Here is a 27844-nt window from a genome sequence, read left to right on the forward strand (position 1 = left end):
GTGTGTGTGTGTGTGTGTGTGTGTGTGTGTGTGTGTGTGTGTGTGTGTGTGTGTGTGTGTGTGTGTGTGTGTGTGTGTGTGTGTGTGTGTGTGTGTGTGTGTGCGTGCGTGTGTGTGTGCGTGTGTGGCAGCTGTTGTGAGGCTATGCTGTCGCAGATGGATGCGTTCCAATGGCATGTCCATAAAAGCAAGCACAAGCACGCACACGCAAGCAAGCAAGCACGCACACACGCAAAGCAACGAACGTTGTATTTGTAGATTTGGCCGTTGTGGAAGAAGAAGAGGGATGGGTAGCCGCGGACGCCAAACCGTTCGCATGTCAGGCGGTTCTTGGTGCAGTCGACCTGGGCAGTGTGCATGTGTGTTTTCGTGTGTTTATGTGTGTGTGTTTATGTGTATTTACGTGTGTGTGTTTATGTGTGTGAGTGTGTTTACGTGTGTTTGTGAGTTTACGTGTGTTTGTGTGTGTTTGTGTTTATGTGTGTGTGCAGTTGTAATCTCTGGCTGCAAGATATTCTCTCCCCCACGCTTGATCCCTCTGTCTCTCTTTCCACTCTCTTCCCACTCCCCCTCCACTTCCCCTGTGTCTGTCTGCAAGGGTTCAGCCTCAAACAACGCATAACACAGTACCTTGGCGATGTTCACGTTGCTCTCCTTGACCTTGTCCGCGAGTTCATCCCACACGGGGGCGATGGCTTTGCAGAACCCACACCTGTGCATTGGTGCGCAACATTAACAACAACAAGACATGCGCGTGTGAGCACGGAACAAGACATCCGTGTGAGCACGGACAAAAAATTCAGTCACAGCGGTAAGAACGCACGCACTCATACACACACACACACACACACACACACACACACACACACACACACACACACACACACACACACACACACACTGACCATGGAGCGTAGAACTTGATGAACCAGTCACCAGTGGTAGCACCGGAGGAAATCTAAGGCAGAAGCACGGGTAGTGGTGCAAAAGCAATGAGAACAGGCAACCCCACATCGTCGCAAGCTTAAACACACAGACATACAGACATACAGACATACACACACACACACACACTGACGTGGCATTCGACATGATGCACCCCTCACAAGCATCCGCACTCCACATCCACAACACACCGCACCACACTCCATCCACCACCTGAGTGTCGTGTTCGAAGGTCTCGTCTGTGAGAACGACGACGTTGGAGGTGCTGTCATCGCTGCTGTCGCTGGCAGCCCGCACGCTGGCGGGGCTTGTCAGTGCAACAGCAACCACCAGCAGCAGAGTCACCGCCGCTGTCACCATCAACGACCTTGTTGCCATCTTGCCTTCTTCTTGGTTGCTTTTGGTTGTCGTCGTGGCAGTTGGCAGTTGTGGTGGTAAAAATAAATACGTTACATTTTGGTTTGATGCACTTAAGCCGGAAAACCCGCTGAGTCAGCAGATTTTGGTACGTCTTGTTTTTCTTTGCTTTGTTTGGGTTTTTCGCCTGCACAGCGAAACAAGACGCGCACTTTCCTCTTGACCGACCAACAAACACAAACGCGGCGATCGCTTTTTTTCACTGACAACAAGGTCCATCACCCTGCGCGCCAGGCCAACTTGCACACACCAAACGCTTGTCGCCCATTCCTGCCACCTGATCCTGCACACACACGAGCTCACACGCACCCATCCTCACACACGCAGGGACGACTGATCTGGGATCTTGATTTGTTTGTCAGCGGAGAAGAAGAAGAAGGAAGAAGGAAAGAAACAGACGAAAGAAACAAACCAACAGACACCAAGAAGAAGTGAAGCAGCCAGCTTCACTTTGTGTTTTGCTTGCTTGCTTGCTCGCTTGGGATTGTGCATCATCAGCATGGAGCCGCAAGAGCAGCAGCAAGAGCAGCAACCCACCGCTGGCGCTGCGCCCTCCCTCCAGGAAACCATTGATCTCCTCACGGCGGTGAGTGTGTGTGTGTGTATGTGTGCGATAATGTGTGTGTGTGTTAGCGATAGTGTGTGTGGAAAATGGCATGTCTGTCACGGATCGAGACTTGTGGTTGCTTGCTTGCTTGCTTGCTTGTTTGGGATGGCTTGTGATCTTGAAGTCTGCTGCTTGACGCTTGCGCTTGCTTCCTTCCTCATCCGCTCACACACACACACACACACACACACACACACACACACACACACACACACACACACACACACACACACGACGGCCTTTATCGTCAATCGGCAAATGTGGAACAGGGCCCCCTTAAAAACGGGGGTGAGAGGATGGGATTGCACAACACCGTTAGCTAGCAATAAGGGGCCAGGCTGTTTACTAGCCCCTTCAGCAATGTATTTCCGAACTATGACTGGACCCCAGCACTTGTTCAATAAAAATGCAGTTGAAAGAGTCATAGGTTGTGTTGTAGCCGTACGAGGGGAGTACAGTTCCTTAGGTGACTGATAGAGAGACAACCAAATCGGCGCTGTTTTCTGCGGTGCATCACTACTTGCGTATGGGCCCTAAAGGACTAACACAAGTTCCCACATTTAAATAAATTAAGAATAGTAATTCACGCCCAACACCACCTACTTCACACACACACACACACACACACACACACACACACACACACACACACACACACACACACACACACACGCAACGATTTGGCAGGAGCTCAACCAGTGGAAGGAGAAGGCAGGGGCTCTGGAAGACCAATGCGCCACCCTGCAGGCCAAAGTGACGCAGCTCCAGTTTGAGTCCGACAACGAGGATGGTGCGTGTGCGTGTACGTGTGCGTGCGTATTGTGAAAGTATGCATTTGTGTGCAGTGTATATTCTCTCCCGCGTCGTCATGCATGCCAGTCACCAAGCCCTGTCCTCTCTCCGCCCATACGATGCATCTCAGATGACGACGATGAGGCTGAACAGCAGCAGAAGATGGAGCAAGCCGCGACGCTTGCCCAGATGTGCCCCGACGTCGTCATGGACACCAAGACGCGCTTCTTTGACTTTCGCTACTCCGTGCTGCCAAAGAACCTCACCAGGTGTGTGTTTGAATGTTGGGTGGGTGTACCTATCTGCTTGTGAGTGTGTATGTTGTGTGTGTGTGTGTGTGATTGCACGCGTCTCTTTCCCCCTCCCTCCCTCACACACACACACACACACACACACACACACACACACACACACGCCACCGCTGTTGCAGTGTTGGCGACAGCAACGTGCGTCTGGACACCAGCTCCAAAGGCGCATCTTGTGTCACCATCCCGCCAAAGGTCGGTTGAACACGCTGTACAGACGCATGCGAATGCATCTGTGTGTCTTGCAGGGATTCACGTGAATGCGTTGATATGCATGCACAACACGTCATTCGCACACACACACACACATGTGCATGGACACCCGCATGGTGTCGCGATGCATTCCTCACCGCGGCCGCCTTCCACTTGCAGACGTACTTGAAGGTTGACACTGGCTACGCAGACGACGAGGAGGCGCGCATCAGCCAGTACACCATCGTCCTCGACATCAAGGTGCGCATTGGTTTGCATGTTGGTTGGTGATTTGTTTGGTATTATTTGATGGCGCTGTGTTGGGGTGGGCCAGACTCGGCTCTGCAATTCCTCACACATTTGCACACACACACGCACACACACGCACATTCACACACACACACACACACACGCACACACACACACACACACACACACACACACACACACACACACACACACGCACGCACGCACACATTCACACAACATTCACACAACATTCACAAATTCACACACACATTCACACACACATACACACACACATGCAGGTTGACCTGAGCAAGATGGATCAGCCCGTGGCGCTGTATCAGGCGTGCTACCCGGACCAGAAGGAGCACAAGACGGTGCAGGCGTACCTGTTGCCGACAGGACAAGTTGTAACCAAGCTGCCAAAGGAGAAGAAGAAGAAAGACAAGGAGAAGAAGGAAGGAAATGAGGGCGACGAAGACGATGAGGATGAAGACGACGAGGACAAAGAGGAAGAGGAAGAGGAAGAGGAAGATGCCGCGAACAAGGTACTTGATGCGAGAACTTGGGTGATGGTTGCACCTCTGTACCGTCATGGGTGTTCCGTTGTGGGTTTTGCAACCCCTTGTTTGCCACAGCTATCCACTTCACTCACCAACATGTGCTTGCATTCCTGTTTGCATGGGACGCACCAGCGGCGCAAGAAGAAGCAAGAGCCACCAGCTCTCGTCAGGAGGTGTGTATATATGTGTGTGTATGTGTATGTGTGTGTGTGTGGAGGATATGTGCTTTGTGTGGGTTTGCTTGTGAGTTTGTTTTCTGCTTGCAACTGAACTATGTAAGCTTACCCCACCGCACCATGCCACTGTCACTGCTTGATGGGTGTTTCACAGCAACCGGTGGCAGCGCGTGACGCTGACGGTGCGTCCTGGCGCCGTGTCCGCTTTTGTGGAGGGCCGCATCTCCAGCAAGGACACCGACGTGTACCGCAACATCAAGCAGGCTTGGGCCATGGACCCACGTGGCTTCCTCCTCTTTGCAGGTTGTTTTGCTTGCTTGCTTGTTTGCTTGTTTGTTTGTTTGGTTGGTTTTTTGTTTGTTCGCCTGTGCGTTTTGCTTTGCTTGCTTTTGTATGTGTGTCTGGATGCTGGGGATTGTGGCCATGGCGTAACGACTCACACGACACTGTACACACACACACACACACACACACACACACACAACCCCCCCCTTAACCCACGCCATCCATGCACATGTGCTGCAGCGAACAAGCCCGAGCACATGCCTGGTGGGGTGAGTCTTCGACTGGCGCAGGTCATCTCGCAGGCGTGGGGCGACGAGGAGGTGAAGCAGAAGAACTCCAACCACAAGGCCGTCGACATTCGCGGCATGCGCATGGCAGCAGACATGCACAAGATGATGTCCAAGCTCGTGCTGGCGCCACTCAAGCTCACCCCAAAGCCGGTCCCCTTCTTCCGCGACACCAACCTCATTGCCGAGTTTGGCGACCCCTTTGTCGAGAACACCGTAAGTGTGTGCGTGTGTGTGTCTGTCTGTGTCTGTCTGTGTCTGTGCTTGTCTGTCCTTGTGGACAAACAATCTCTTGCGTGTTGCATTACCCATGCCCCTGTCCCTCATCACACACCTTCCTTCCCCATCTTCAATCCTTCATTTTCCAAACACACGCGCGCTTTGTCTGCTGGCAGGGCTATGAGTGGGGCCAGGCGTATTCCGCTGCGCGCGTGTACTTGCTGACGCTCAAGCGCATGCGCAGCGAAGAAGTGAACGTGCTGTCTCATCTTGGCTTTGGGCAGTCGCACTTTGACTGCTTGCAGCGGCTGCAAGCCTCCATCGAGGCCTCCCTTCCCCTCTACAAGAAGATGCACGTGAGTGGCACTCTCGTGTGCATGTCTGGCGCGCGCGCGCGCGCGTGTGTGTGTGTGTGTGCGTGGTGTCAGTGTGTGTGTGCGTGGTGTCAGTGTGTGTGTGCGCGCGTGTGTGTGTGTGTTTGCTTTCTGTCTTGTGAGTGACTTGTTGTCTCACCCCCTCCCCACCACCACCCTCTTTCCCTCACCCGACTTTCCTCCCTCTCCTGCTCCTTCCCTCCTGTGCTTGTTGCTGCCTTCATCGCAACAGATGCTGCAGAAGAACAACGACGCCTCTGGCGGGCTCGCGCGCTTCCTCAAGGCGCTCAGCAAACAGTTTTTGGCAATGACACCCGGCGACTTTCTCCTCGTCCCTGCTGTTGTCGTTGTTTAAGTTGTTGTTGTTGTTCTTTGTGGTGGTTTCAAGCTTCACGTGAAAGTCGTACATGGAATCTCTTGATTGCTCGTTCACTTGCTTCCTTGCTGACCCCTCTCACCAATCCTCCCCCAACACACACACACACACACACACACACACACACACACACACACACACACACACACACACACACACACACACACACACACACACACACACACACACACACACACACACACACACGTACATGTTATGACAGAACGAAACGGACGGCGACCCGTTTGGCCCGGCGTGGAAGGCGTATGGCAAGCAGTGCGAGACCATCATCACCACGGCCCCAACCATCTCCGTCACCAAGAGCCTCACCCTCGACTACTTTCGGGTGCGTTTGCCGAATGCGAAAGCACTGAGTGTATGTGTGTGTGCGTGTATGCATGAGCGTTTCGTTTTTGTTTCATTTTTGTTTCATTTATTTTGACATCTGTCCAAACTCATTCCACACCCCCATTCATTCCCGTCCATGACCCTCTGCCGCAGGATCTGCACATTGGGGATCACAACGAGATTTGGTCGTTTGAGAAGGACAGCTACCGCATGACGCCGGAGCAGTCCACCCTCAAGTTCACCCACCTCATCGGCAGCCCGCTTGGCTGCACCATCAACATCCGCACCATCACAGGTTCGTGTGTGTGCATGTGTGTACGCATGTGAGCTTGCTCTTGAGCATTTCATTGTGCATGGTTGTTCTTGCGCCGTTTGTGAAACTACACGCAAGTCTCTCGTCAACGTCTACAACAACAACAACCAACTCCCCCCTCTCTCCCTTCCTTATTTTCTTCACCCCACCGCCCCGCCCTTATTCCTTCTTTGTGCTTGGTCGGCGGTTCAGGGGAGGACCCAACGGTGACGCGCATCTGGCCGGAATACGTGCCGTACCGCGACATCAACTACTGGTTCAAGTACTTTCTCTGCCCGCACAACGAGCTCATGCCCATGCGCCCGGGCAACTACACCACCCCGCGCGGGCGCCTCAACTGGCGATACGAGGCGTCCGAGAACGCGCTCATCGTCGGTGCGTGCGCGTGCGTGTGTGTGTGTGCATGTGCATGTGTGCAAATGCACTGGAATCGCCTCTTGCGGCTGTCGTGTCCACGCCTCTGTGCTGAACTGTCATTTGCCACCACATAACACTTGCTCATCCAAACACATGCAATCCAAAACAACAACAACAACAACAACAACAACAACAACAACAACAACAACAACTTAAACAACAACAACTTAAACAACAACTTAAACAACAACAACAACTTAAAAACAACAACAACTTAAACAACAACAACTTAAACAACAACAACAACAACAACAGGCGCGCACGGTGTGCAGGACTTTATGGAGAATGTGCGCTACTCTGGCGGGCTTCGCGGCAGCAACCACCGCTGGCCCTCAAGCGCCAACCCGATGTCGTTTACAAAACCCCACGACGCGCGCACGGAGGACGACGTGCTGCACGTGCAGACCATGCCGGACTTTGACGGCCAGCTTGGCCAGCGCGACTCGGAGCTGCTCATCTCTTTCCTCACGGTGCCGTACATCCGCATCCCGCTCGTGCTGAACTTCTTCGCCACGGAGGACCGCATCCACACGCTGCAGCACCAGCAGCTCGTCGACCTTCTCAACTCGGTCGTCTTTGAACCGGGCAGATACATCCCATCAGGTGTGATGTGTGTGTGTGTGTGTGTTTGTGTGTGTGTGTGTGTGCGTGTGTGTGTGTGTGTTTTGTGTGTGTATTTTCTTGTGCGTTGTTGTATGTGTTGATTTGTGCGCGCTGCCGCTCACTTCAACCCCCCCCCACCCCCCCCCCCTCCGCTTCCTTCATCAGCCGTGTCGGATGAGCTGCGCATGCCCACGGAGGTGCCGACGCTGATTGCAGACCAGCTTGCCTCGCCATACTCGGCCATCATCAACGAGGTGGTACACTCCCCGGCGCAGCTGCGCGACGTTGCGGTGAAGCTGCTCAAGCTCGCCCTCAGCCTGGACACCGGGTCCGCCTTTGCCACCACGCAGCCCGTGGCCACCGCCGTTGTGCTGCTCGTGGCGCGCATCGAGACGGTGTTCTCCTTTGTCTACCACACGACGCTGCCCATCCCCAATCTGCAGGTGTCGCCGGAGAACCGTGCCACCATTGGCGACGCGTGCCAGCAGCTGCAGGCGCTCCTGCGCGGAAACCCGGACAACCCCACCGCCATGAGCGCGCGCCACATGTTCCACATGTGGGTGGAGGAAATCGAGGGTAAGATGCCCGGCCTGTCGGCGTTTGGGTCCACCAGCTCCTCTGCCGGCGGCGCCCCTTCGGCCGACGACCGCCAGCGCGCGAACCAGCTCACAAACTACACGGACCTCGCCTGCACCCTGCACGCGCACATTCTCTGGCTCTACCGCGGCCTTCCTGCCGAGGGCATGACCTTTGACAGCTGCGCCACCATCCTGCGCAGCTTCATCTACCTCAGCATCAAGAAGACTTGGAACACCTGTACGTTTGTGTTGTCGTGATTGTGCGTTTTTTGTTTGGGTGTGTTTGTGTGTGTGGGTGTGGGTGGGTGGGTGTGGGTGTGCTTGTATGTGTTTTGTTGTGTGTGGTTTGTGTAGTTTGATTTAGGGTTGTGCGTGTGCGTGTGTTGGTTGATTGCAAACATTTGTTGGTTTGCTTTGGTTTGCTTGCTGTGTGTGCTTGGCTCATCAGCAACCGTCGCACACCACTCGCTGTATCCCTCCCCACTCCCCCAACACACACACACACACACACACACACACACACACACACACACACACACACACACACACACACACAGCTGGCAAGCCGGCCATCCCCGACACGGAAGTGTTTGAGATCATGCACACGCTGCGCAGCGGGCTAGTGTCCTTCCTCAACCGGTACCTCGGCGCTGGCGTGCCCTCCAGCGACCGCGCCCGCTTTGCTGCCACGCTGCAGCAGGCGTACGAGCACTGCATCGGCGCCTCCGGCACCGCCAGCGAGCTGGACCAGGTGTGGTGCGCTGTGGAGGGCGAGGTGAACCGAGGCCGGTACGTCACCTCGCGCCACCCGACCATTCGCGACGTGGCCCAGACGCGCGTGCCCACGGTGAAGGAGGGCGTGTACGCGGTGGAGATTGACCTGCAGACGCTGGAGCTGCGCATGCGCGGCACGTCGCTGCGCGCGCTCGACTCTGAAATTGCCAACAACGGCGACATCCAGTTTCTCTTTGGGGAGCAGGCCCGCATGATCCAGTGCACGGTGGAGGGCACGTACGAGAACAAGCGCAGCCGCTTCCTCGTCGGCCTCGGCTACCAGCTCGACTTCTGGACAGACGACTCCAAGCTCAAGCCCATGTACGAGACGTACGACCGCGAGTACGACCCGGGCGAGCTGTTCCAGAGCGAGGAGTGGATTGCGGAGGTGTTTGAGCCCGTGCGCCGCGCCTGGTTCTGCCGGCCCGCGGCCCGCGAGGACGTGCCCTTCTTCCTGCCGGAAGAGGAGTTCCCGCACGACACCTCCGTGGCCCTGCTGGTGGGCTCCCACCCGCAGTTTGGCCGCGACTGGTTTGAGGTGCTCGTGTTCAAGGCATACCGCATGTGCCACGCCTACCTGGTGACCAGCCACGGCCGCAGGTACTACCGCACCCTCGTCTACGCCACAGACGCGCGCATGTCGCTGCGGGACATGCAGCCGTCCACGGAGGACCGCAAGCAGCCCTGGCCCATTGTCAACACGCCCCGCGGCGCCTGGCAGTGGGGGCGACACGAGGCGTTTGACAAGTCCTTCCCAGACTACGTCGCCAACCTGTACCCGCCACCGCACCCGGCCTCCTGCGTCGTGCAGCGGCCCCTGGCAGACCCGACCCTCTCAGACTCTGAGGAGCACGCGGCGGAGGTGAAGCTGGTGGACACGCTAATGGCCCCGCTCTCCACGGCGCTGCGCGACCTGCTGGAGGTGTTCAGCGAGGTGGAGACGTCCACCCGCCGCACGTACGCCGTGCCGGAGCAGCTGCTGGGGGGCGCCGCTGCCGCCTACGCGGAGCTGGACAAGCTCCTGTCCACCACGGAGAAGCACGAGTACTTCCGCGAGCTCGATGACGAGGACGAGGACGACACGTCGCTGCGCGGGATGCGCGCAGGTCCCGCCCAGCGCAGCGCTCTCGTGCAGCTGCAGAGCGTGCAGCGCGCTGCGCGCGAGATTATCAAGACAGTGCAGGCCGTGCACAAGACGATGCGGGAGAAGGAGGAGGCCGCCAGCGCCGCGGAGGCCGGTGATGTGGTCGACGACCTCGGCGACGACGACCTGGGCATGGAGCAGGAGGAAGAGGAGGACGAGGATGAGGACGAGGACGCATATGCCATCTACAAGGAGCCGTGGGACGACCTGCGGCCGCACGACCACTACTTCTACGAGAAGAACGAGTGGTACCTCACGCGCCGCATCGAAGAGCACGGCATGGAGTGCAGCGAGTGCGAGGAGGCCATCCCGGCCAAGTCCGTCTGCTACTACGACATGACCGAGGGCTGCGCGCTGTGCTCGCAGTGCGTGGGCAAGGAGCCGCCCTACTACGTGGTGATGGACCACGCCAAGGAGCTGCGCAAGCACGCCTACGACGCGCAGCGGCTGTGCGAGGCGGACGTGGCCAAGCAGGAGACGTACATCCCGCCGCGGCTGCTCTACGGCATGATCCCCTCCGCGCTGCTGGAGAAGTATGACTTCTGGCAGGACCCGGACGACCGCCTGCGCGGGTACCCGCGCAACACCGCGCCAACACAGGCCACCAACCTCATCTACGTCACCTTCTCCAAGCTCACGCGGCAGCCGGAGCTCGGCCTGCCGGGCGTCAGCGCCACCATCACCAAGCGCTGCATTGTCCCAGAGACGGAACAGCAACATGATGACAACGGGGAAGAAGAAGGAAAGGAAGAAGAAGTCGGAGACAGTGGACAAGGCGCCACTGCTGCTGCCACCACGACAACGCAGACGACAAAGGCGAAGAAGAACAAGGCGGTTGCGACCGCGTCTGCTGAGGAAGAAGACCTGATTTACTTCAACCCGCTGTTTGCACCGAGCGATGGCCCCGTTGGCTCGCTCATCCGCATCCTGTCCCGCGTGGAGAACCTGTCGCACGTGCTGTTCTGGGGCCGCGCCTCCAAGCCTGGCCTGGACCTGTACCGCATTGAGCTGCCGCGCCTGGGGCTGACGTTCCAGGAGCGCGTGGGCGGGGACGGCGTGCGCCGCATGTACTCGCTAGACCACGCCTCGCTCTTCCTGCCCATGGTGGCGCCGGGCGGGCACGTGCAGCAGCTGCTGCGCGGCATCCCGCACTCCATCTGCCTGGTGACGGAGAATGGCGAGATGAGCGTGCTGGTGCCCAATGTGCGCGTGGTTCGCCCCGTCATTGCCGCTGCCCCCTTCTCCACAGAGCTCGTTCTTGACCGCCTGACGGAGGACGGCGAGAAGTGGGCGGAGAACGCCAACGTGGCCTACTTCATGTACCCGCTGCACGTGTCCTCGTGCTTTTTGGAGTGCACCAGCCTCACCTCTGCGCTGTACCTGCTGCTGCTGCGCTTCTTCCACCGCGACCACGATGACGTGGCCCAGCTGTCCTTTGCCATCGCCACGGACGCCGCCCTCTCCGTGGAGCAGGCGCAGATCTTCGACCTGCTGGAGCTTGCAAGCAACGACTTCCACCCAGACGCGCACGCCAACCGCGTGAAGATTGCGCTGGCCACTGCGGACAGCCCGATTGTGTGCCCATTCAACGTGGCCCTGGAGGCCGGGCGCTACCTGACCAAGCTGTACCACGTGTCCGCGCGCTGCCGCCTGTCCACGCAGGAGGAGCTCACGGCGCTGGACATGTGCGAGGTGATTGAGAAGAAGCTGAGCATCGCAAACTCCGTGGCGGAGACCTTTGACGAGAGCGCCCTCAGCAAGATCCTGCGCTTCCTCACCAGCGAGAAGGAGGCCGAGTTTGCCTCTGCGCAGGAGATGCGCGACGCGGACCGCTGCGTGAAGCTCATGGTTGACCAGGTGCGCGGGCAGATGGGCGTGGCCATCCAGAAGGAGGAGGCGGTTCGTCTGCTGCAGTCCGCAGCGGAGGGCGACGGCCTCCCTGCCGTCATGGCTGCCGTGTACAAGAACCGCAAGAGCTTCCTGGAGGCGCGCAGGAACAACCATGCCGAGGTGGCCTGCACCGTGCCGGAGCCTGTTGCTGTCGGGGAGTGGGTCTCGCACTCGGACAAGGTCGTGCTCACCGTGACGCGGCAGACGTGGAAGGATGTCAGCGTGCAGTACAACTCGCAGCCCTCCATGTCCAGCATTGCCTGCGTGGAGAAGGCCCTGGAGTTTTTCAGCCGTCACGAGTCCTTCTCCGGCTCCCGCTGCCGCTCCGGCTTCCTCTTCCTCTTTGAGGTCAGTGTGATGTGTGCGTGTTGTGTGGGGTTGTGTTGTGTTGTGTTGTGTGTGTGTGTGTGTAGTCTGCGTGTTGCTTTTTGTGTGAGGGTGAATTGGGAACTGTGTAACTTAGAGCGCACGCACGCACGCACGCATGCACGCACACACACACACACACGCACACACAAGCACACACACACACAAGCACACACACACAAGCACACGCACGCGCATACATGGCTGCAACCACTGACGTGACTTGTGTGTTCGCTTCACATGGGCCTTGTGGCAGGCGCTGACAGGAACGCTGAAGGTGAAGCTGCGCGGCTCCAAGCCGCACCTGTTTGTGCAAAACGTGATGCGCTTGATGGAGGACCATGTTACGGGCGGTCTTCTGGGTTCCATCATCCACGTCCTCGCAAACAACCCAGACCTCTGCTCAGAGGCCAGCATCAGGTATGCATGTGTGTGTATGTGTGTACGCGTGCATGTGTGTCGCGTGTGCGTTGTCTGTAATTGTGTGCTGCATGATCGACTCGCCTCCACTCGATGATGTTTCCTGCTGCTGCCTTTCATCCATCCTATCGTCCTGCTTGCTTGCTTGCTTGCTTCCCTTCCTGCGTTTATCGTACACCCAACCCGTTGATTTCCACACGAGATGTTCGACACACCCCTCACTGTTGCTTGTTCGTCCTCGCATTCCCACTCCCCACTCCCCACTCCTCGCCTCCCCCCCCCCCCTCTCCCCTTGTTTTCGTGCAGGTGGAAAGATACACGCAACATCAAGTCCACGTACATTCGTGCGCGTGGGTCTTTCCTCGAACCAGCCAACCCGCTTAGCGACCTCTTCCACAACGTCACCACCCTCATCAAGGCCAAGGAAGAAGCCGTGAGTTTGCACGTGTTTGCGTGCGTGTGAGTGAGTGAGTGTGTGTGTGTGTCTGTTTGTGTGTGTGTGTGTGTGAGCTTGTGTGTGTGCGTGTGTGTGCGTGTGTGTCGGTGTGTGAGCTTGTGTGTGCGTGTGTGTGTGCGTGTGTGTCGATGTACACTCGTGTGCGGTGCATGTGCGCTCTGTCTCCTTTTTTGTCAGTGCACACACGTGCTTGCTCTGTCTCCTTTATCGTGTCTTCATCATCGGTTAGGTTTTCTCATGCACAAACGTCTCCACCCTCTACCACTCACTCTCTTGCACCTTCTTTTCGTTTCTCTCCTCAGAACGAGCTCCATTGGCCCGCGCCACTCAAGTCGTTCCGCAAACTGCCCAAGGTGCCGACAAAGCTGGCGCTCTCCTCCATCCTGGCCACGCTGCCATCGTTCGTGCACACGCAAGGAGGGCTTGACACCGCGTCAGGTGCTTCAGGAACGGACGCAACCGCCACGCTCAAGGCGTGCATGGACACGGATTCGCCACCCACATACGTGGTCGCAGACTACATGCGCAGCAAGCTCAACGTGCTGCAGGCGCCAACAGCCATTGGCGGCACAGGCGCACCGAGCGGCGGCACCGCTGCCACCGCCCGCGTGCAGCAGATTCTGGCGAGCGAGACGCCAGAGGCGCTTCAGGCCCTGTGCGAGGACCTCCTCGCACCCGCAGACGCCGACGCGTTCATCTCGCGCGTGTCTCGCGACAGCGTCAAGGGCTGCCTGCCGTTTGACGCCACGCAGCACCCGCACGCCGCAGCCAGCATCTCCAAGACCACGCTCACGCGCCTGGAGCACCACATGCAGGCGTTTGCGGAAGCCTACAACAACAGCACCGTGCCCTACATCACCTGCGTGAAGAATCTGATTGCAGCGCTCGGCCCGGACGCCACCAAGGCGCCGTCAAGCGCCACCGGCATCACGGCCGCCGCGGACGAGGCGAAGAACACGCTGGATGGCCTCTTGCTGGCGCTGCAGTCCCTTAAGAAACAGGACAACGAGTACATTGACCGAGCCGTGGACGCCGTGACGGCGTTTGCAAACGAGGTTGCCGTGGGCGATTTGGCCTCTGTGGCCCTGCCGGAGGTCAAGCAGACGAGCACAGACAAGGCCTCAGCTGACGACGACAACGACAACGACAGCAACGCCGATGCAGACGCAAGTGCTGTCCCTGCTGGCCATGACAATGCCGATGCACAGCAGCAACAGCAGGAGCAGCAAGGAGAGCAAAGCGCCGCGCCAACAGCGGCAACGGCAGCAACAGCGCCGGTGTCTGAGGACGAGCACCACCGGCTGCTGTACCTGCTGCTGGTGGCCGGTCGCCAGCGCGCACCGCTGTGGTTTGAGTACATCATCTCGCAGCTGCTCACCACCAAGGGCGTGGAGGACCTGCAGAAGCTCAACCCGTTTCTGTCGGACGGCGACTGCATCGCCATTGAACAGATTACACTGCGCATCCTGCTGCGCTCCACACGCGTTGGCCTGGTCAACCGCTGCTTGGAGCTGTGCCGTGACGTGAGCAAACTCTGCACGCGCCTTGTCAAGGCCGCCGCCACCGCTGTTGCCGCATCGCCAGATGTTGCTGGTGGTGCGACAGATGCAGTGGCAGCGGTGTCGCGCCTGGAGAGCGTGCGCTCCGAGATTGAGATGAAGAGCATCAACCTGGCCACGTTCCTGACCACCAAGCGCCAGTATTCGGGCCTGCAGCCCACGGACGACGCAGGGGCGATTGCTGGCGCCGGTGCCTCTGCTGCCGTCACAACCGTGGACCCGCGCCTGGCCGTGTTTGAGTTCAAGAGCAACATTGTGCTGCGCGAGCGGCAGGTGCAGCTGGTGAACAAGTTTATGCGGGCAATTCAGGAGGAGCGCCGGGACGCCGTGGAACAGATGCTCATGGGCGCTGGCAAGACCACCGTGGTCACGCCCCTCATGTGCCTCATGCTCGCAGACACCACCCAGCTCGTCTCCCTCGTCGTCCCGTCTGCTCTCCTCGAGTTCTCCCGCAGCGTCCTTCGCTCCACCTTCTCAAGTGTGTGCGTGCGTGCGTGCGTGCGTGTGTGTGCGTGCGTGTGTCTTTGGCAATTTCTTGCTCTTTTTGCATGTTCTTGTCTTGCGCTGGTCCTGTCGTCGTTTGCTTGTTCGGTGTGTGAAAGGTTCCTCTTTGACGACACACGCTGTTTTCTTCGTTCACTCTGTCCCTCAATCTCGCTCACATTCGCACATCCATGCACACACACACACGCACACACTCACACACACACTCACACACTCACACACACACTCTCTCTCACACACACTCACACACACACACACACTCACACACACACTCACACACACACTCACACACACACACTCACTCCCTCTCAGGCATCATGTACAAGCGGGTGTACACACTCAACTTTGAGCGCGGCACGGCCATCGACTCTGGCCTGCTGTCCAAGCTGCAGCACGCACGGTCGTCTGGCGCCATTGTGGTGAGCACACCATCGGCCGTCAAGTCCGTCATGCTGAAACACCTGGAGAACATCCTGGTGGTGAACGACCCCGGTGAGAAGGACCGGCAGGAGCTGCAGCGCGAGGTGCGCACCGCCCCGCGGCTGCTGGAGCTCTGGCGCGAGGGCGTGTGCCTCATTGACGAGGTCGATGTCGTCTTGCACCCGCTCAAGTCCGAGCTCAACTTTCCCATTGGCCGCAAGGAGGACCTGGACTTTGCGCCCTTGCGCTGGCACCTGCCCATGCACATTGTGGACGCCGTGCTCGCCGTGTCGCAGGGGGTGTCGCCGCAGACCACGGGCCACAAGGCGCAGGCTGTGCTTGACAAGCTGCGGCGCGTGGTGCGTGAGGGCTACGAGCAGTGCTTTCTGCAGCGGCAGCCGCACCTCGTGCTCCTCAACTTGGGCTTCTACCACCGCAAGATGAAACCCATCCTGGCAGAGTGGGTGGGCCTGTGGCTGGCGCAGCAGGGCCTGGACATGATTGCGCACGGCGACGCGGTGCAGCAGTTTGTGGGTGGCGACAGGTACGGCCCCGCCGACCGCATCAACGCCCTCCCGGAGAAGCGGTTCATCAAGATGGTAAACCTGGCACACGACTGGCTGGCCAGCTTCCTCCCGCACTGCCTGCAGAAGATCAACCGCGTCTCGTTTGGCGTTATGCTCCCCTCAGACATCCAGAAGTTTGAGGACATGTCCACGCGCATGCCCCAGTCCCGCCGACTCCTGGCAGGTGAGAGGCGTGGATTTGGGAAGGTTGGGAGGGGGGCGCTGTTGGAGGATTGGAGGAGCGGAGGATTTGAGTTTTTTTGGAGGGACACCCACCTGTTTGCATGCGTGTGCTGTATGCCCATGTTGTTGTTGCTGTTGGTGTATCATGGTACATGATGCGTTGTGCTTGATATCAGTGAACATGTGTGTGAGTGAGTGTGTGTGTGTGTGTGTGGGTGAGTGTGTGAGCGTGCCTGTTGTATCCAAGCCCAGTGTCCTTTCCCCTCCCCTCCCCTCCCTTTGCCATTCGTGTACCTCATATGTGCCTGCTGTGTTGTTGCTGTTGCTTTGCGCGCTGCAGTGCCGTTTGTGGGCAAGGACGCACCCAGCACGGCGTCTGAGTTTGCGCACCCCGACGTGACCATCGGCCTGACCATCCTCGGCTACCGCTACCAGGGCCTGCGCACGTCAGACTTCAACGACATCCTGCAGAACCTGCAGTCGCAGTTCACGCGGGAGATGGGCCCCAAGGACCAGCGCTTCTCCTCCCTGCGCTACGCTGCCTGGATCAAGGCGGCCGGTGGCCTCGTGTGCGGCTCGTACCAGGAGCTCAAGGACAACGACACGGCCGCAGAGGTGGTGCTGCCAAAGGCGGTCGCCGTGCGCGCCTCGCACCGCTACTGGATCGACCAGGCCGGCGTTGTGCGCAGCTGCCCCGCCGTGTTCTTCTCCGAGGACGCCATTCAGCCGGACGCTGGGTCCTCGCCGCCAGGCACCGTCGTGGTGACCAAGCTGCCCAACCTGCAGCGCAAGCCGGGCTTCCGCTACGCCGTGAACGAGGACGGCGACGTCGTTGCCAGCCGCGTCAAGGTGGTGCCGCTGCACTTGCTCCGGCGCTCCGACGACATGCAGGTGAAGCCGCTGTATGCGCTGCTGCGCGAGCAGCCCGCCGTCATCCACGCCTACCTGGAGGAGACCATCTTCCCCGAGCACATGCGCCACAAGCGCTTCAAGCTCAGCGCCTCTGGGCAGGAGCTGGGCGGAAAGATGCTGTTTGGGCGCACCATTGGCTTCTCCGGCACGCCGTCGGACCTGCTGCCCGAGGACCTGGGCCGCTGCAACTTTGCGCAGGAGGAGGAAGGCGAGATTGTGCACACGCTCACGCGCCCGGACGTGGTGTCCTGCTCCTTTGTCAAAGAGAAGCAGTGGTCGGTGCACCGCCTGCTGCAGGAGATTGCGTCGTCCACGCAGCCCTACTTCAACGCGCTCATTGACACGGGCGCGCTCATCACAGGCATGAGCAACGCGGAGGTGGCGCGCTTCCTGCTGGCCAACGGCCTCTCCCAGCGCGGCATCGAGGGCGTCGTGTTCCTGGACGACCGCGACCGCAAGATGGTGCTCATCGCCGCCACCAACCGCGTCGTGCGCCTGTCCGAGTGCGGCATCGACAAGGACAAGCGCTTTGCCTTTTATGACCAGGTGCACACCACGGGCACGGACATCAAGCACATCCAGACGGCCACCGCCGCCCTCACCTTGGGCAAGGACATGACGCTGCGCGACTACGCGCAGGGCGCCTACCGCATGCGCGCCATTGGCAAGGGCCAGAAGATCAACGTGTTCATCACGCCAGAGGTGCAGGAGCTGATTGAGTCGCACATGGCCAAGGGCGCGCTCGACCAGGCCACCGCCGCGGCGCTTCCCTGGCGCGTCAAGGTCATCGGGTGGCTCGTGATCAACGCGCTGTTCACCGAGATGATCCAGCACAACCTGCTGCAGCTGCAGAACGCCGCCAACGTGTGGCGCAAGTCCGCCTTCCGCGCGCTCATGGACCACGAGAACAGGCTGTGCTCGCTCGAGGGCGTCGAGACTGCGGAGCCAGACCAGGCTGGCAAGAAGGGCGCAGAGGGCGACACGACAAGCGCAGAGGACAAGGACGAAAGCCAGCAGCAAGAGGACGGCAGCAAGGCCGTTGCCGCTTCCGATGACGCATCCAAGACGCAGGAGGATGTGCAAGAGCAGGAGCAAGCTGCCGATGCCGATGCTGGTGCTGATGCTGATGCTGGTGCTGACAACGCTGGTGGCGAGACTGGCGGTGAGCCCGAGCACAGCGACTCCTCTGAGGATGAGGAGGACGAAGAAGAGGAGGAGGAGCGAGATGCCGAGCTGGACGAGACAAACCGAAAGCTCGTGTCGGCGCTCAACGTGTTCCGCGAGTTTATGGACTTTAGCCTGCAGAACGCGGTGGTTCCGCCCGTGGACCTGCATGAGCTTGTGGAGACGCAGATGGAGGCGCGGCGGGAGTTTATCACGTCCGCCACCGCAGAGACGCAGCTGACCAAGGTGCTGGATCGTCTCAGCGCCCCGCTCCAGGAGAACATCATGCGCCAAAAGTCGTACGAGGCCCCACAGGTCAACCAGCTCGACCAAGAGCAGGAACAGGTGCGAATGTTGGTGTTGTGCTTTTGTTCTTGTGTGTGTGTGTGTGTGCTATATTGTGTGTACGTGTGTGTGTGTGTGTGTGCGCGCGCGTGTGTGCGCGTGTGTGCGCGTGTGCTATTTTGTGTGTGTGTGTGTGTATGTTCTTGTGCGCGTGCGTGTGCGTGTGCGTGTGCGTGTCTGGTTCTATTCGTAGTTTTGTGAGACACGTACACGCGCAGCTATACGCCCACAAACGTTTTTTTTTTTTTTGCTCTTGATCAGTTCCATCACGCCCTCTTTCTTTACCACGCTCACTCACCCCACCGAACGCCTTCCCCCAAAATCTCCGCATGTTCATACAGGAGCAAGAGCAAGAACAGGAGCAGGAGCAAGAGATTGAGATTGAAAAGTTTGTGGACCTGGCGTACTCGCGTACCAACGAGGCGCCCGTGCCGTGGGAGCTGGAGGAGCTGCTGGAGTATCCTCCCCGCGAAGAGGTGTTCTACCCCGCGTCCTCATTCTCCCTCTGCCGTCGCCCGTCCCTGGACATGCCAGACTTCCTGTACATGTCCAACAACTACTTCAACAAGCACTGGACCGGCTGGCGCCGCATCAAGAACGTCAACGTGAGCATGGAGTGCATCCCAGACGACAGCGACGCGCCGGACGCAGCGTGCACCCTGCCCATGTCGCCGCAACTCAGGGCCAGCGCCGTCTCTGCGCTCAGCCAGATGTGGCGGCTCTTTGACTCATCGGCAGCCACAACCACCATCCCCATGCCAGCGCCAGAAACCACCACACCCCAACAAGCGCAGCAAGCGCAGCAAGGGCAAGGCGCCGTGTGCGACGCCGAGACGGGCGTGTGCACGACCACGACGCCCACAAGCACGACGACGACGGCCACGAGTGCCGCCACCGCCTCAATCACTGGTGGTAGCGATGCGCCTGCAGAAGCGGAGCAGACAGCGACCATGGTGGTGGTGAGCGATGACAGCAGCATGCCTGCGTCGCAGCTGCGCGACCTCATGTTTGCATGCGTCAGCCCATCCGCTCGCACAGCCGACATCGAGGGCACAGTTGGCGAAGACAGTGACACCACCAGCAGCAGCAGCAGCAGCAGCAAGAGGAAGGGCAGTGGCGTGGCTGGCGAAGGCGCGGGCGCGGGCTCGAGCGACGACTATGCGCTGCACGCGCTGATTGATGACATGGTGGCCACGCTGACGGGCGGAAAGCCCGAGACGCCCGTGTCGTTCAAGCAGTTCCGCACGCTGCTGCTTGGCCCTGCCATGCGCGCTGTGCACAACAAGCGCTACACGACCGTGCTCTCCCTGGCCGAGGCGGAGACGATGCGGCGCATCCTGCACTTGAAACAGCACGCGTCCAAGGGCGCCCTGCTGCCCGGCTCACACTGCAGCGTTGCGCTGCGACTGCCGCTCTCCGGCGACCTCATCCTGGACCAGAGCGTGGGCCACAGCCCGCAGCCCACCTTCCAGCAGCAGGTCATCTTGCAGACGCTCAAGTTTTTCGACTGCAGCATGTACTACACGTCCACGCAGCTGCGCTCGCTGCTCTCCGCCATCCAGAGCAACGGCCTGGTGGAGCGCCAGGTGTTCTTTGAGAACGTGTTGTCGTGCCGCCGCCGCGCGAACCAAAAGTGGCAGGACACCCCGCTGGCCAAGGCGCTCGGCGTACAGACGGAGTTTGACATGATGCTGTCCTCCGCAGCCACGCTGGTGGTTGGCTCCACGCTCGCCTCCAAGGGCCTGCTGGTGCAGGAGGCCTTTGAGCTGTTTGACCGCAACAAGGATCACTACCTGGACGCGGACGAGGTGTACGGCATGCTCACCTGGCTCGGCTTCCACCCGACCGTGGACGAGGTGCTCAACTTCATCGAGGTCACCGACCAGGACGGTGACGGGCGCGTCAGCTACCACGAGTTTGTGCGCGGCGTGCAGCAGGTGCGCGAGCGCGTGGCCCTCTCCCCGGCGGCGCGCGTCGCCCTCTTCCGCGACCCGCAGACCATCGAGGTGCCCACGGCGGTTGTGCAGGACCTGCAGCAGGCGGCTGCGGAGCGCAGGCGCAAGGCCACGCGGCACGCCGCGGAGCTGGAGAAGCGCAAGAAGCAGCAGCTCAACGCGCAGCCGAGCATGGGCGCGGGCGAGGCGTCGGAGGCCCTGATCAAGGGCGACGACATGCTGGTGTACAGCTTGGAGTATGGCAAGATGCCACCGGGCATGCAGTGCATCAACGGCTCTGGCGACTTCAACATCACCTCGGAAGGGCGCAGGCTGCGGCGCGGGGCCGGTGGTCGGCGCAAGCGGCGCCAGCAGACCAAGGGCGGCAAGGAGGCCGAGCCCCAGGCCATCTACAACTTCACGCTGCCAAAGCAGGTGTTCCTGCGCATGCCCGTGCCGCGCAGCAGCGGCTCCAAGCTGCGCGAGTACACCATCACCCTGCAGCTGCGCCCACGCACGCGCCCCTCCTTTGCGGCTGGGCTCATCTCCCTGCCGTTTGTCAAGGCCAACGGTGACATTGGGTACCTGGGGGTCATGCAGGACTCCAGTGGCCGCATAGCGCTGCTGGAGGGCAAGGGGTCCAAGCTGCAGCCGCTGGACCCGCTGCCCAGGGCCAACCTCCACGTCGCACCAGCTGCCGACGCGCAGGATGATCGGACCAAAGTGAAGAAGAACAAGAAGGGGCACGAGGACGAGAAGGAAGAGCAGAAGACACAGGACAAGCAACAAGGTGCGCAGGCAGTTGCGAAGAAGGGAGATGGCGAGGCCACCAAGGAGGGTGGCGGCGAAGGTGCGGAGAGCGCAGACGCGAGCGACGCTGCGGCCTCTGCGGCCTCTGCTGCTGCCGAACGCGAGGCGGCCGTGCTGCAGGACGTGTTCAAGCTGGCGCCAGACACGTTTGCTTCCTACTACCGCAAGAACGAGGGCATCTCCGAGGCGCAGGCTGTGCTGGGCTACTTCCCCATGTTTGCCGGCGACGATGACGAGAAGGAGGAGACGCGCAACACCGAGTCTGTGCTGTACAACTGGAACATGCACACCATCACCATCGCCGTGAGCGGCACCACGGGCCACGTCCTGGTGTACGTGGATGGCCGCCCCATTGGCGTGTCGCAGGTGGAGCCTGGCCGCCTCTCCCTGCGGCCCTACTTGACCCTCCGTGGCCGTCCAGCAAAGACCTCCGAGAAGCGCATGGTGACGCTGATGGGCCACGCGCTGGACGACAGCTTCTCTGCCGGCGGGGACGTGGTCAAGTGCCGCTTCGACACGCGCATCCTGAGCGAGGACGAGGTGCGGCAGGAGCACGTGCAGGACGGGTGCTGGCGCTGCACGGAGTGCGCCACGTACAACCGCGTTGGCGCGTACCGCTGCATGTTCTGCGACAGCTACCGCAAGCGCAGCGCAAAGCCGCCGCTCAACAACGCCGACCCAGACCACCCCGGCCTCACCATTGTCGTTACAGACACGTTCAAGCAGCTGGTGCTGGACAAGACCAAGCACGTGTTCTTGGACGTGTACGCGGACTGGTGCGGTCCGTGCCGGCAGATGGCGCCGGCGTGGGCGCAGCTGGCCAAGCTGTTGGCGCACCGCAGCGACGTTGTCATTGCCAAGATGGACTCGGACCTGAACGTGGTTGACCGCTCGCTCCTGCCCGAGCGCAGCATTCCAAACCTCAAGCTGTTCCCCATGTCGGACAAGCACAGCCCAATACGGTACGAGGGCCCGCGCGACGTGCCGTCGTTCCTCGCCTTCTTGCAGAAGCACATTGGCCTGGATGTGGAGAACGTGCTTGAGACGTCGTACCAGGCGTACAAGGAGGAGCACAACGTGCAGCAGCTGCTGGACAGGATTGCCGCTGCCATGCGCACGTTCAACCCGCCACACTCGGTGCACTTTCTGCAAATGTACTTCACGGACCCGGACGTGTACGACGCAGCGGTTGACGCGGACGCCGTGCGTGAGCGGCCCGTTGCCGGCCTGGACATGGTGCTGGAGACGGTGGAGCGGTGCATCAAGCAGCAGCAGTCTGGGGATGACATGCGCATGCTGCACAACGTGTTTACGCTCACCGGCGGCCACCACCAGGACCACCAGGCGTCCGAGTTTGGGTTTGAGAAGCTGGACCTGACGGGCGTGGAGGCCATGTCGCACCAGGCCGTGCAGGTGGCGTGGGGCCGCATCGTGAAGGCGTTTGCTGTCGGTAAGCACCTTGACGATGACGACGAAGATGAAGATGAAGAAGACGCAGAGGTGGATGCGGACGAGGATGTTGACGCGAGCGCGGTGGCGAAGAAGAAGATGAAGAAGAACCAAGGCAAGAAGCAGGCAGTGCCGGCCACTGTCGGCGATGCCAGTGCCGCTGTTGCGGAGGCGCTGGGCGGCTCTGCCATGGTTGGGCAGCTGCAGCGCAAGGCGGACCGCGACGTGTGCAGCCTGTTCAGCAGCACGCAGGTGTACGAGAACGGCGACACGCTTGAGCTGACGCCACGGCAGCGGCTGGACAAGTTCAAGGCGCTGCCCAAGGTGACGCAGCACCGCCTGCGCCTGATGGCTGAGCTTGTGCGACAGGGGTACCCCTTGGACGCGCAGCCGTACGGCATGGGGGCGATCCACCTGGCGTGCCTGGCCAACGACCTGGCGCTGGTGGACTTCCTGTTCACAAACGGGTGTAACCTACAGGCGCAGAGCCGCGCGCTGCGTGGCCTGGCCCCGCTGGCGGTTGCGGGCTACTTTGGGCACGAGGCCTTGGCTGTGTACCTGCTGAAGATGCACGTGTGCATCGACAAGGCGCTGTACATGAGCGTGCTTGGCCGTCAGCCGCGCCTGCTGGACCTCATGCTGCGCATGCTTGGCGACGGGCCTCACGCGAACGTTCGCCTGGAGGGCGCCACCCTCCTGGATGCTGCTCTTGCCACAGACCAGCCCGAGCTCGCCCAGCACATCCGCTCCCTCGTGCGTATTGGGTCCTGCTTGCACTTGCTTGTGGATTTGCTGTGTGTTGCGTTGTTTGTATGTGTGTGTGTGTGTGCAGGAGTGTGTGTGTGTTTGTGTGTGTGTGTTTGTGTGCATGCGTGTGTGCGTGTGTGTGTGTGTGTGTGTGTGTGATTTGTGTGTGTGTGTGTGTGTGTGTGTGTGTGTGTGTGTGTGTGTGCGTGTGTGTGTGATTTATGTGAAGTTGTTTTGTTCTCTTTGCACGCGAGTGCCTTGGCCACAATGTGCTGTGACGATTGTGGTCCTCCTCACCTCCTCTCCTCTCCTGTCGTCACAGAAACCTTTTTCACCCCCTCACACACGTCCTCCCCCTCCCCACCACCACCACCACCACCATCACCACCATCACCAAACACAGGGAGGGCTGCGTGCTCGCGATGTGCGCAAGCGCCTGCAGAAGAAGAAGGGCGATGGTGAAGACGCTGGTGCACCCGCCACCGCCGCTGCCACAACACCATCTGTTGCTGCAGCTCAAGAGGTGGCCGAGGAAGAGCAGACTGCCGCTGCTGCAAGCCTGGACGGTGCAGTGATGACGCAGATGGAGATGCTGTATGGCGAAATGCGCTCCCTTGACGCCACCTACACCAAACTCAGGGAGCAGGGCGCCTCGAGCACGACCAAGGACGGCCTCGGCGTGTCGCTGCTGGACATTGCGTGCCTGTACGACTCAACTGCTCTGCTTGAGCGCGTGGAGAACGAGGAGAACCTGGACGTGGCTGCTGCCATCAGCGCACACCACCTACCGCTCATGGTGGAGGCCAACGTCTCCAGCGCACACGCCGTGCTCGCCCACCTCAAGCAGGCCGGCATCCTGGAAAGGTAGGCGTGGTCATGGTGGTGGCGGTGTGTGCGGGGGGAGGGTGTTACTTGTGACAGATGTGAACGTGGTTTTACTACAGTCCATGCATGTCTTTGCGGTTCACACACACATTTACACACTCAGAAACAACACTCTCACACTCACCCACTCACTCACTCACACACACACACTCACTCACTCACTCACTCACTCACACTCATACGCACATGTACGCGCGCGCGCACTCACGCTCATACGCACACATCTGCAGCGCTCGAGATGAGCAGAGCATGGAGTTTATGCGAACGTACTTGAGCGACGCGTTGGCGTCCCAGCGCACGCTGCTGACGACGCCTGCGACGGGAGATGTGCGTTCCTGGACCATCTACCCGTCCAGCGCCTTCTCCGACACGGGCCGGTACGTGGGCATGCCGCTGATGGTGAGCAACATCATTCCTTGCTCCAGCCCAGGCGCCTCTGGCATTCAGCTGCAGGACATTAAGCCAAGCAGCACACTGCTCGAGTTTGTGCAAGACCTCTCCTCCGTTCAGCTCTCACTTCCCCAGCCAGAAGAGTACGTTGCTTTGCGTTAATGTGCGTGTGCGTGTCTGCGTGTGTGCGTGTCTTCGTGTGTGCGTGTGTATGTGTGTGTGTGTGTCTGCGTGTGTGTGTGTGTGTGTCTGCGTGTGTGTGTGCGTGCGTCTGAGTTCACGTGCATCGTTGTGCTCTTCTCCTGTTGCTCGTACCTTAGACCTCACCTTCCTCATCGAGTCACTCACACCCTCACATATACACACACGCGCGCGCGCGCATCCGTTGCCCCTACATTTCAGGACACCGCCTGTGCTTGCGCGGTCTGTGAGCGGGGGTGCGGCGCTGCTGCGTCAGCTCTCCTCCTCGGACCCCTCCTCCTTCTTTGCCGACTGTCTGGAGATGGACATGACGTACGTATTGTGCGTGCGTGCGTGTGTGTGTGTGTGTGTGTGTGTGTGTGTGTGTGTGTGTGTGTGTGTGTGTTTTTTTTTTCTTGCTCGTGTGTATGGGTTTTGTCTGCCCTTTCAGTCGTTGCTGTTCTTCTTCTTCTTGTATCACCCCCCCCCCCTTCTCCTTCCCATTTCCACCTTTTCACCTCTTCCCGCGTCCACTCCCCCTCCCTTCCCCCCCCCCCCCCCAATCTTCCCCACATGTTGCAGGATTGCCATGAACAACGTGCTGTTTGATTCGTGGAATCAGCTGTTGGAGGCCGCCCGCCTGCTGCGCGTCGCCGCGACCTGGCGCTCTGCCGTGCTCACCCCGAGCCAGGCCATGGCCCTGTTCATGATCAACCACGACACGGGCCTCACCCGCCTGTGCCAGAAGGCGCTTCGGCTGTATGCGCGTCGACAGGACGAATTGTCCCGCGCCATCGTGTCCGCCGTTTCTGTCATGCTGCACGAGGTGCAGTCTGCACTCGACACGCTGCCGCCCATGCGCGGGTCTGTCGTCTACCGCGTGTGTGCGGTCCCGGACATCAAGCGCTTCTTCCGCATTTACCGCGAGCAGCGTACCGTGTTCTGGCCCGGCTTCGAGTGGGCCACGGCCTCGCCTGCCGTCGTGTACCGCCTCGTGGGCATCCTCCGTACGTTTTACTGAACATGTGTGTGGGGGGGGGGGGCTTGTGTACGTGTATGCGTTTGTGTATGTGTTTGTGAGTGTAGGCTCTTCTAAATTCCTTTTCGCTTCTGTCTGCAACCGCATCCGCTCTGTCCCTGTTGCTTACCATCACCACTGCCACCACTGCCGCTGCCACTGCCACCACCACTGTAGGCCAGCGGTTCCCGACATACCACATTGCTGTGTTGAAGATTCACACCAGCAACGCCCGTGACGTCACCACTTTCGCCCCATACGGCAACCAGCTCCACACGGTTCGTGCTTTGTGTATTTGTGTGTGTGTGTGTGTGTGTGTGTGTGTGTGTTTTGTTGGTTGGTTGGTTGGTTTGTTTGTTTGGTTGGTTGGTTGGTTAGTTTGCTAGTTTGTTAGTTTGTTAGTTTGTTGGTTTGTTGGTTGTTTGTTTTGTTGCTGCGGCCGAATTATCCCCCGCCCCACCTAACGACTCTCCTCACCACTCCACTCCACTCCCCCTCCACTTAACTTTACTTCTTTCCTTCCTAATGACTGTCTCTGTCTGTTTCCGCAGGCCATGTTCCCGATTGACACGAGCGTGGTGGTGACTGGCTACTACAAGTTTTCAAACTTTGCCCTTGAGGCCGGCACGTCGCACCTGGTGTGTGTGTGTCTGTGTCTGTGTCTGTGTGCGTGTGTGTGCGTGTGTGTGTGTCTGTGTGTGTGTGTGTGTGTGTGTCTGTGTCTGTGTCTGTGTCTGTGTGTCTGTGTCTGTGTCTGTGTCTGTGTCTGTCTGTTTGCTTTGACGTGCCATCTTTCCCTTCCTCCCCTTTCCGTCACACATATGCAACCAACCAACTCACTCACTCACGTACGCACGCACCCACATGCATCTGCAGCACCCGTCACTGCACAACATTGAGGAGTTTGCAGGAAAGCCAATGAAGAAGGGCGCGGTGATTGACGCCAAGGAGCCAAAGACTTTTGTTGTCACCGTCAACGAACGCGCCAACTAATGTCACGGCATCCCCCACCTGGCTGGCGCCCCTGGTCCTTCATCCAACCCATTGATACCCACGCCATCCACCATCATCACCCATCAATCATCCATCAAATGAGTTTACCCACCGAGCTTTTGTTGTTGCATGCGCTGGACCTCCTGCTGTTCACTCTGTTTTGTGGTGGTGTTTGTTACTCGCCACCTGTGCTTTTTCCGCACCGCCTGTGTTTTTCTTTTCCACCGTTTCTTGCCTGCTTCTATTCTGTGTCTTGCTTCCTTTGACTGTTGCTCGTCGCTTTTCCTTGTCTCTCTGTGTGTGTTGTGCACCCCCCCCCCGCAGCCAAACACCTCCCTCCAATCCATCAGCCTTCGTTCTGCCACCCATACACACACCCACACAAGCGACTCAAGACTCGGCATGACAACAATGGGTGTTTACTTGGCTGCCTGTTGGCTGTGCAGACACAGTCTGCTCGCAAGGCATCGAAGGTGCAGGCAAAGGGGCAAGCGCAAGCAAGACGAGGAGGAATAAGAAGGGGATAAGGCGGTGGTCGATAGCAGAGACACGATGGTGTGCAACAACAACAGCATACCCCAAAAAGAAGCAAGCAAGGCGCACTTCTTGCTGAGAGGGGGGGGGCTGATGTGAAGAGGGCAATCAAGCAAAGAAACATACCATGTGGCAACGCACTACTTGCCTACAACGA

General features: G+C 59.3%; 2 protein-coding genes across 2 annotated transcripts in view; one reads left to right on the top strand and one right to left on the bottom strand.

The window, feature by feature from the left end:
- PTSG_07882 (uncharacterized protein) overlaps nt 1-1376 on the bottom strand; it is a 2803-nt gene extending 1427 nt beyond the window's left edge. Inside the window, exons 1-4 of the mRNA XM_004991628.1 lie at nt 1159-1376; nt 906-958; nt 631-712; nt 246-344 (exon numbers count right to left, since the gene is read on the bottom strand). Coding sequence (XP_004991685.1) covers nt 246-344; nt 631-712; nt 906-958; nt 1159-1323 — 399 coding nt within the window. The 5' untranslated portion in view covers nt 1324-1376. The remainder of the gene's footprint in view (nt 1-245; nt 345-630; nt 713-905; nt 959-1158) is intronic.
- A 147-nt stretch (nt 1377-1523) lies between these two features.
- On the top strand, nt 1524-27542 carry PTSG_07883 (disulfide-isomerase). Its single transcript, XM_004991629.1, has 31 exons — nt 1524-1575; nt 1690-1948; nt 2657-2759; nt 2892-3030; nt 3192-3261; nt 3439-3519; nt 3807-4052; nt 4200-4240; nt 4398-4546; nt 4769-5031; nt 5211-5390; nt 5641-5757; nt 6008-6130; nt 6286-6427; nt 6638-6820; nt 7118-7465; nt 7631-8281; nt 8601-12199; nt 12474-12637; nt 12944-13070; nt 13397-15131; nt 15470-16327; nt 16667-18747; nt 19089-23693; nt 24091-24551; nt 24803-25105; nt 25365-25475; nt 25725-26149; nt 26338-26438; nt 26712-26798; nt 27037-27542. Exons 2-31 carry the CDS (start codon nt 1862-1864, stop codon nt 27151-27153), a joined length of 17697 nt encoding a protein of 5898 aa, XP_004991686.1. The 5' UTR covers nt 1524-1575; nt 1690-1861; the 3' UTR covers nt 27154-27542.
- Nucleotides 27543-27844: the final 302 nt, after the last annotated feature.

Source organism: Salpingoeca rosetta (assembly GCF_000188695.1).
Source record: "Salpingoeca rosetta unplaced genomic scaffold supercont1.19, whole genome shotgun sequence".
Classification (NCBI taxonomy): Eukaryota; class Choanoflagellata; order Craspedida; family Salpingoecidae; genus Salpingoeca; species Salpingoeca rosetta.

Excerpts from the sequence above, each read along its gene's own strand:
- PTSG_07883 (XM_004991629.1), top strand. The coding sequence starts at position 1,862 with ATGGAGCCGCAAGAGCAGCAGCAAGAGCAGCAACCCACCGCTGGCGCT. Across the intron at positions 3,520-3,806 it reads CCATCGTCCTCGACATCAAG|GTTGACCTGAGCAAGATGGA; the intron begins GTGCGCATTGGT and ends ACACACATGCAG. Across the intron at positions 26,799-27,036 it reads AGGCCGGCACGTCGCACCTG|CACCCGTCACTGCACAACAT; the intron begins GTGTGTGTGTGT and ends ATGCATCTGCAG.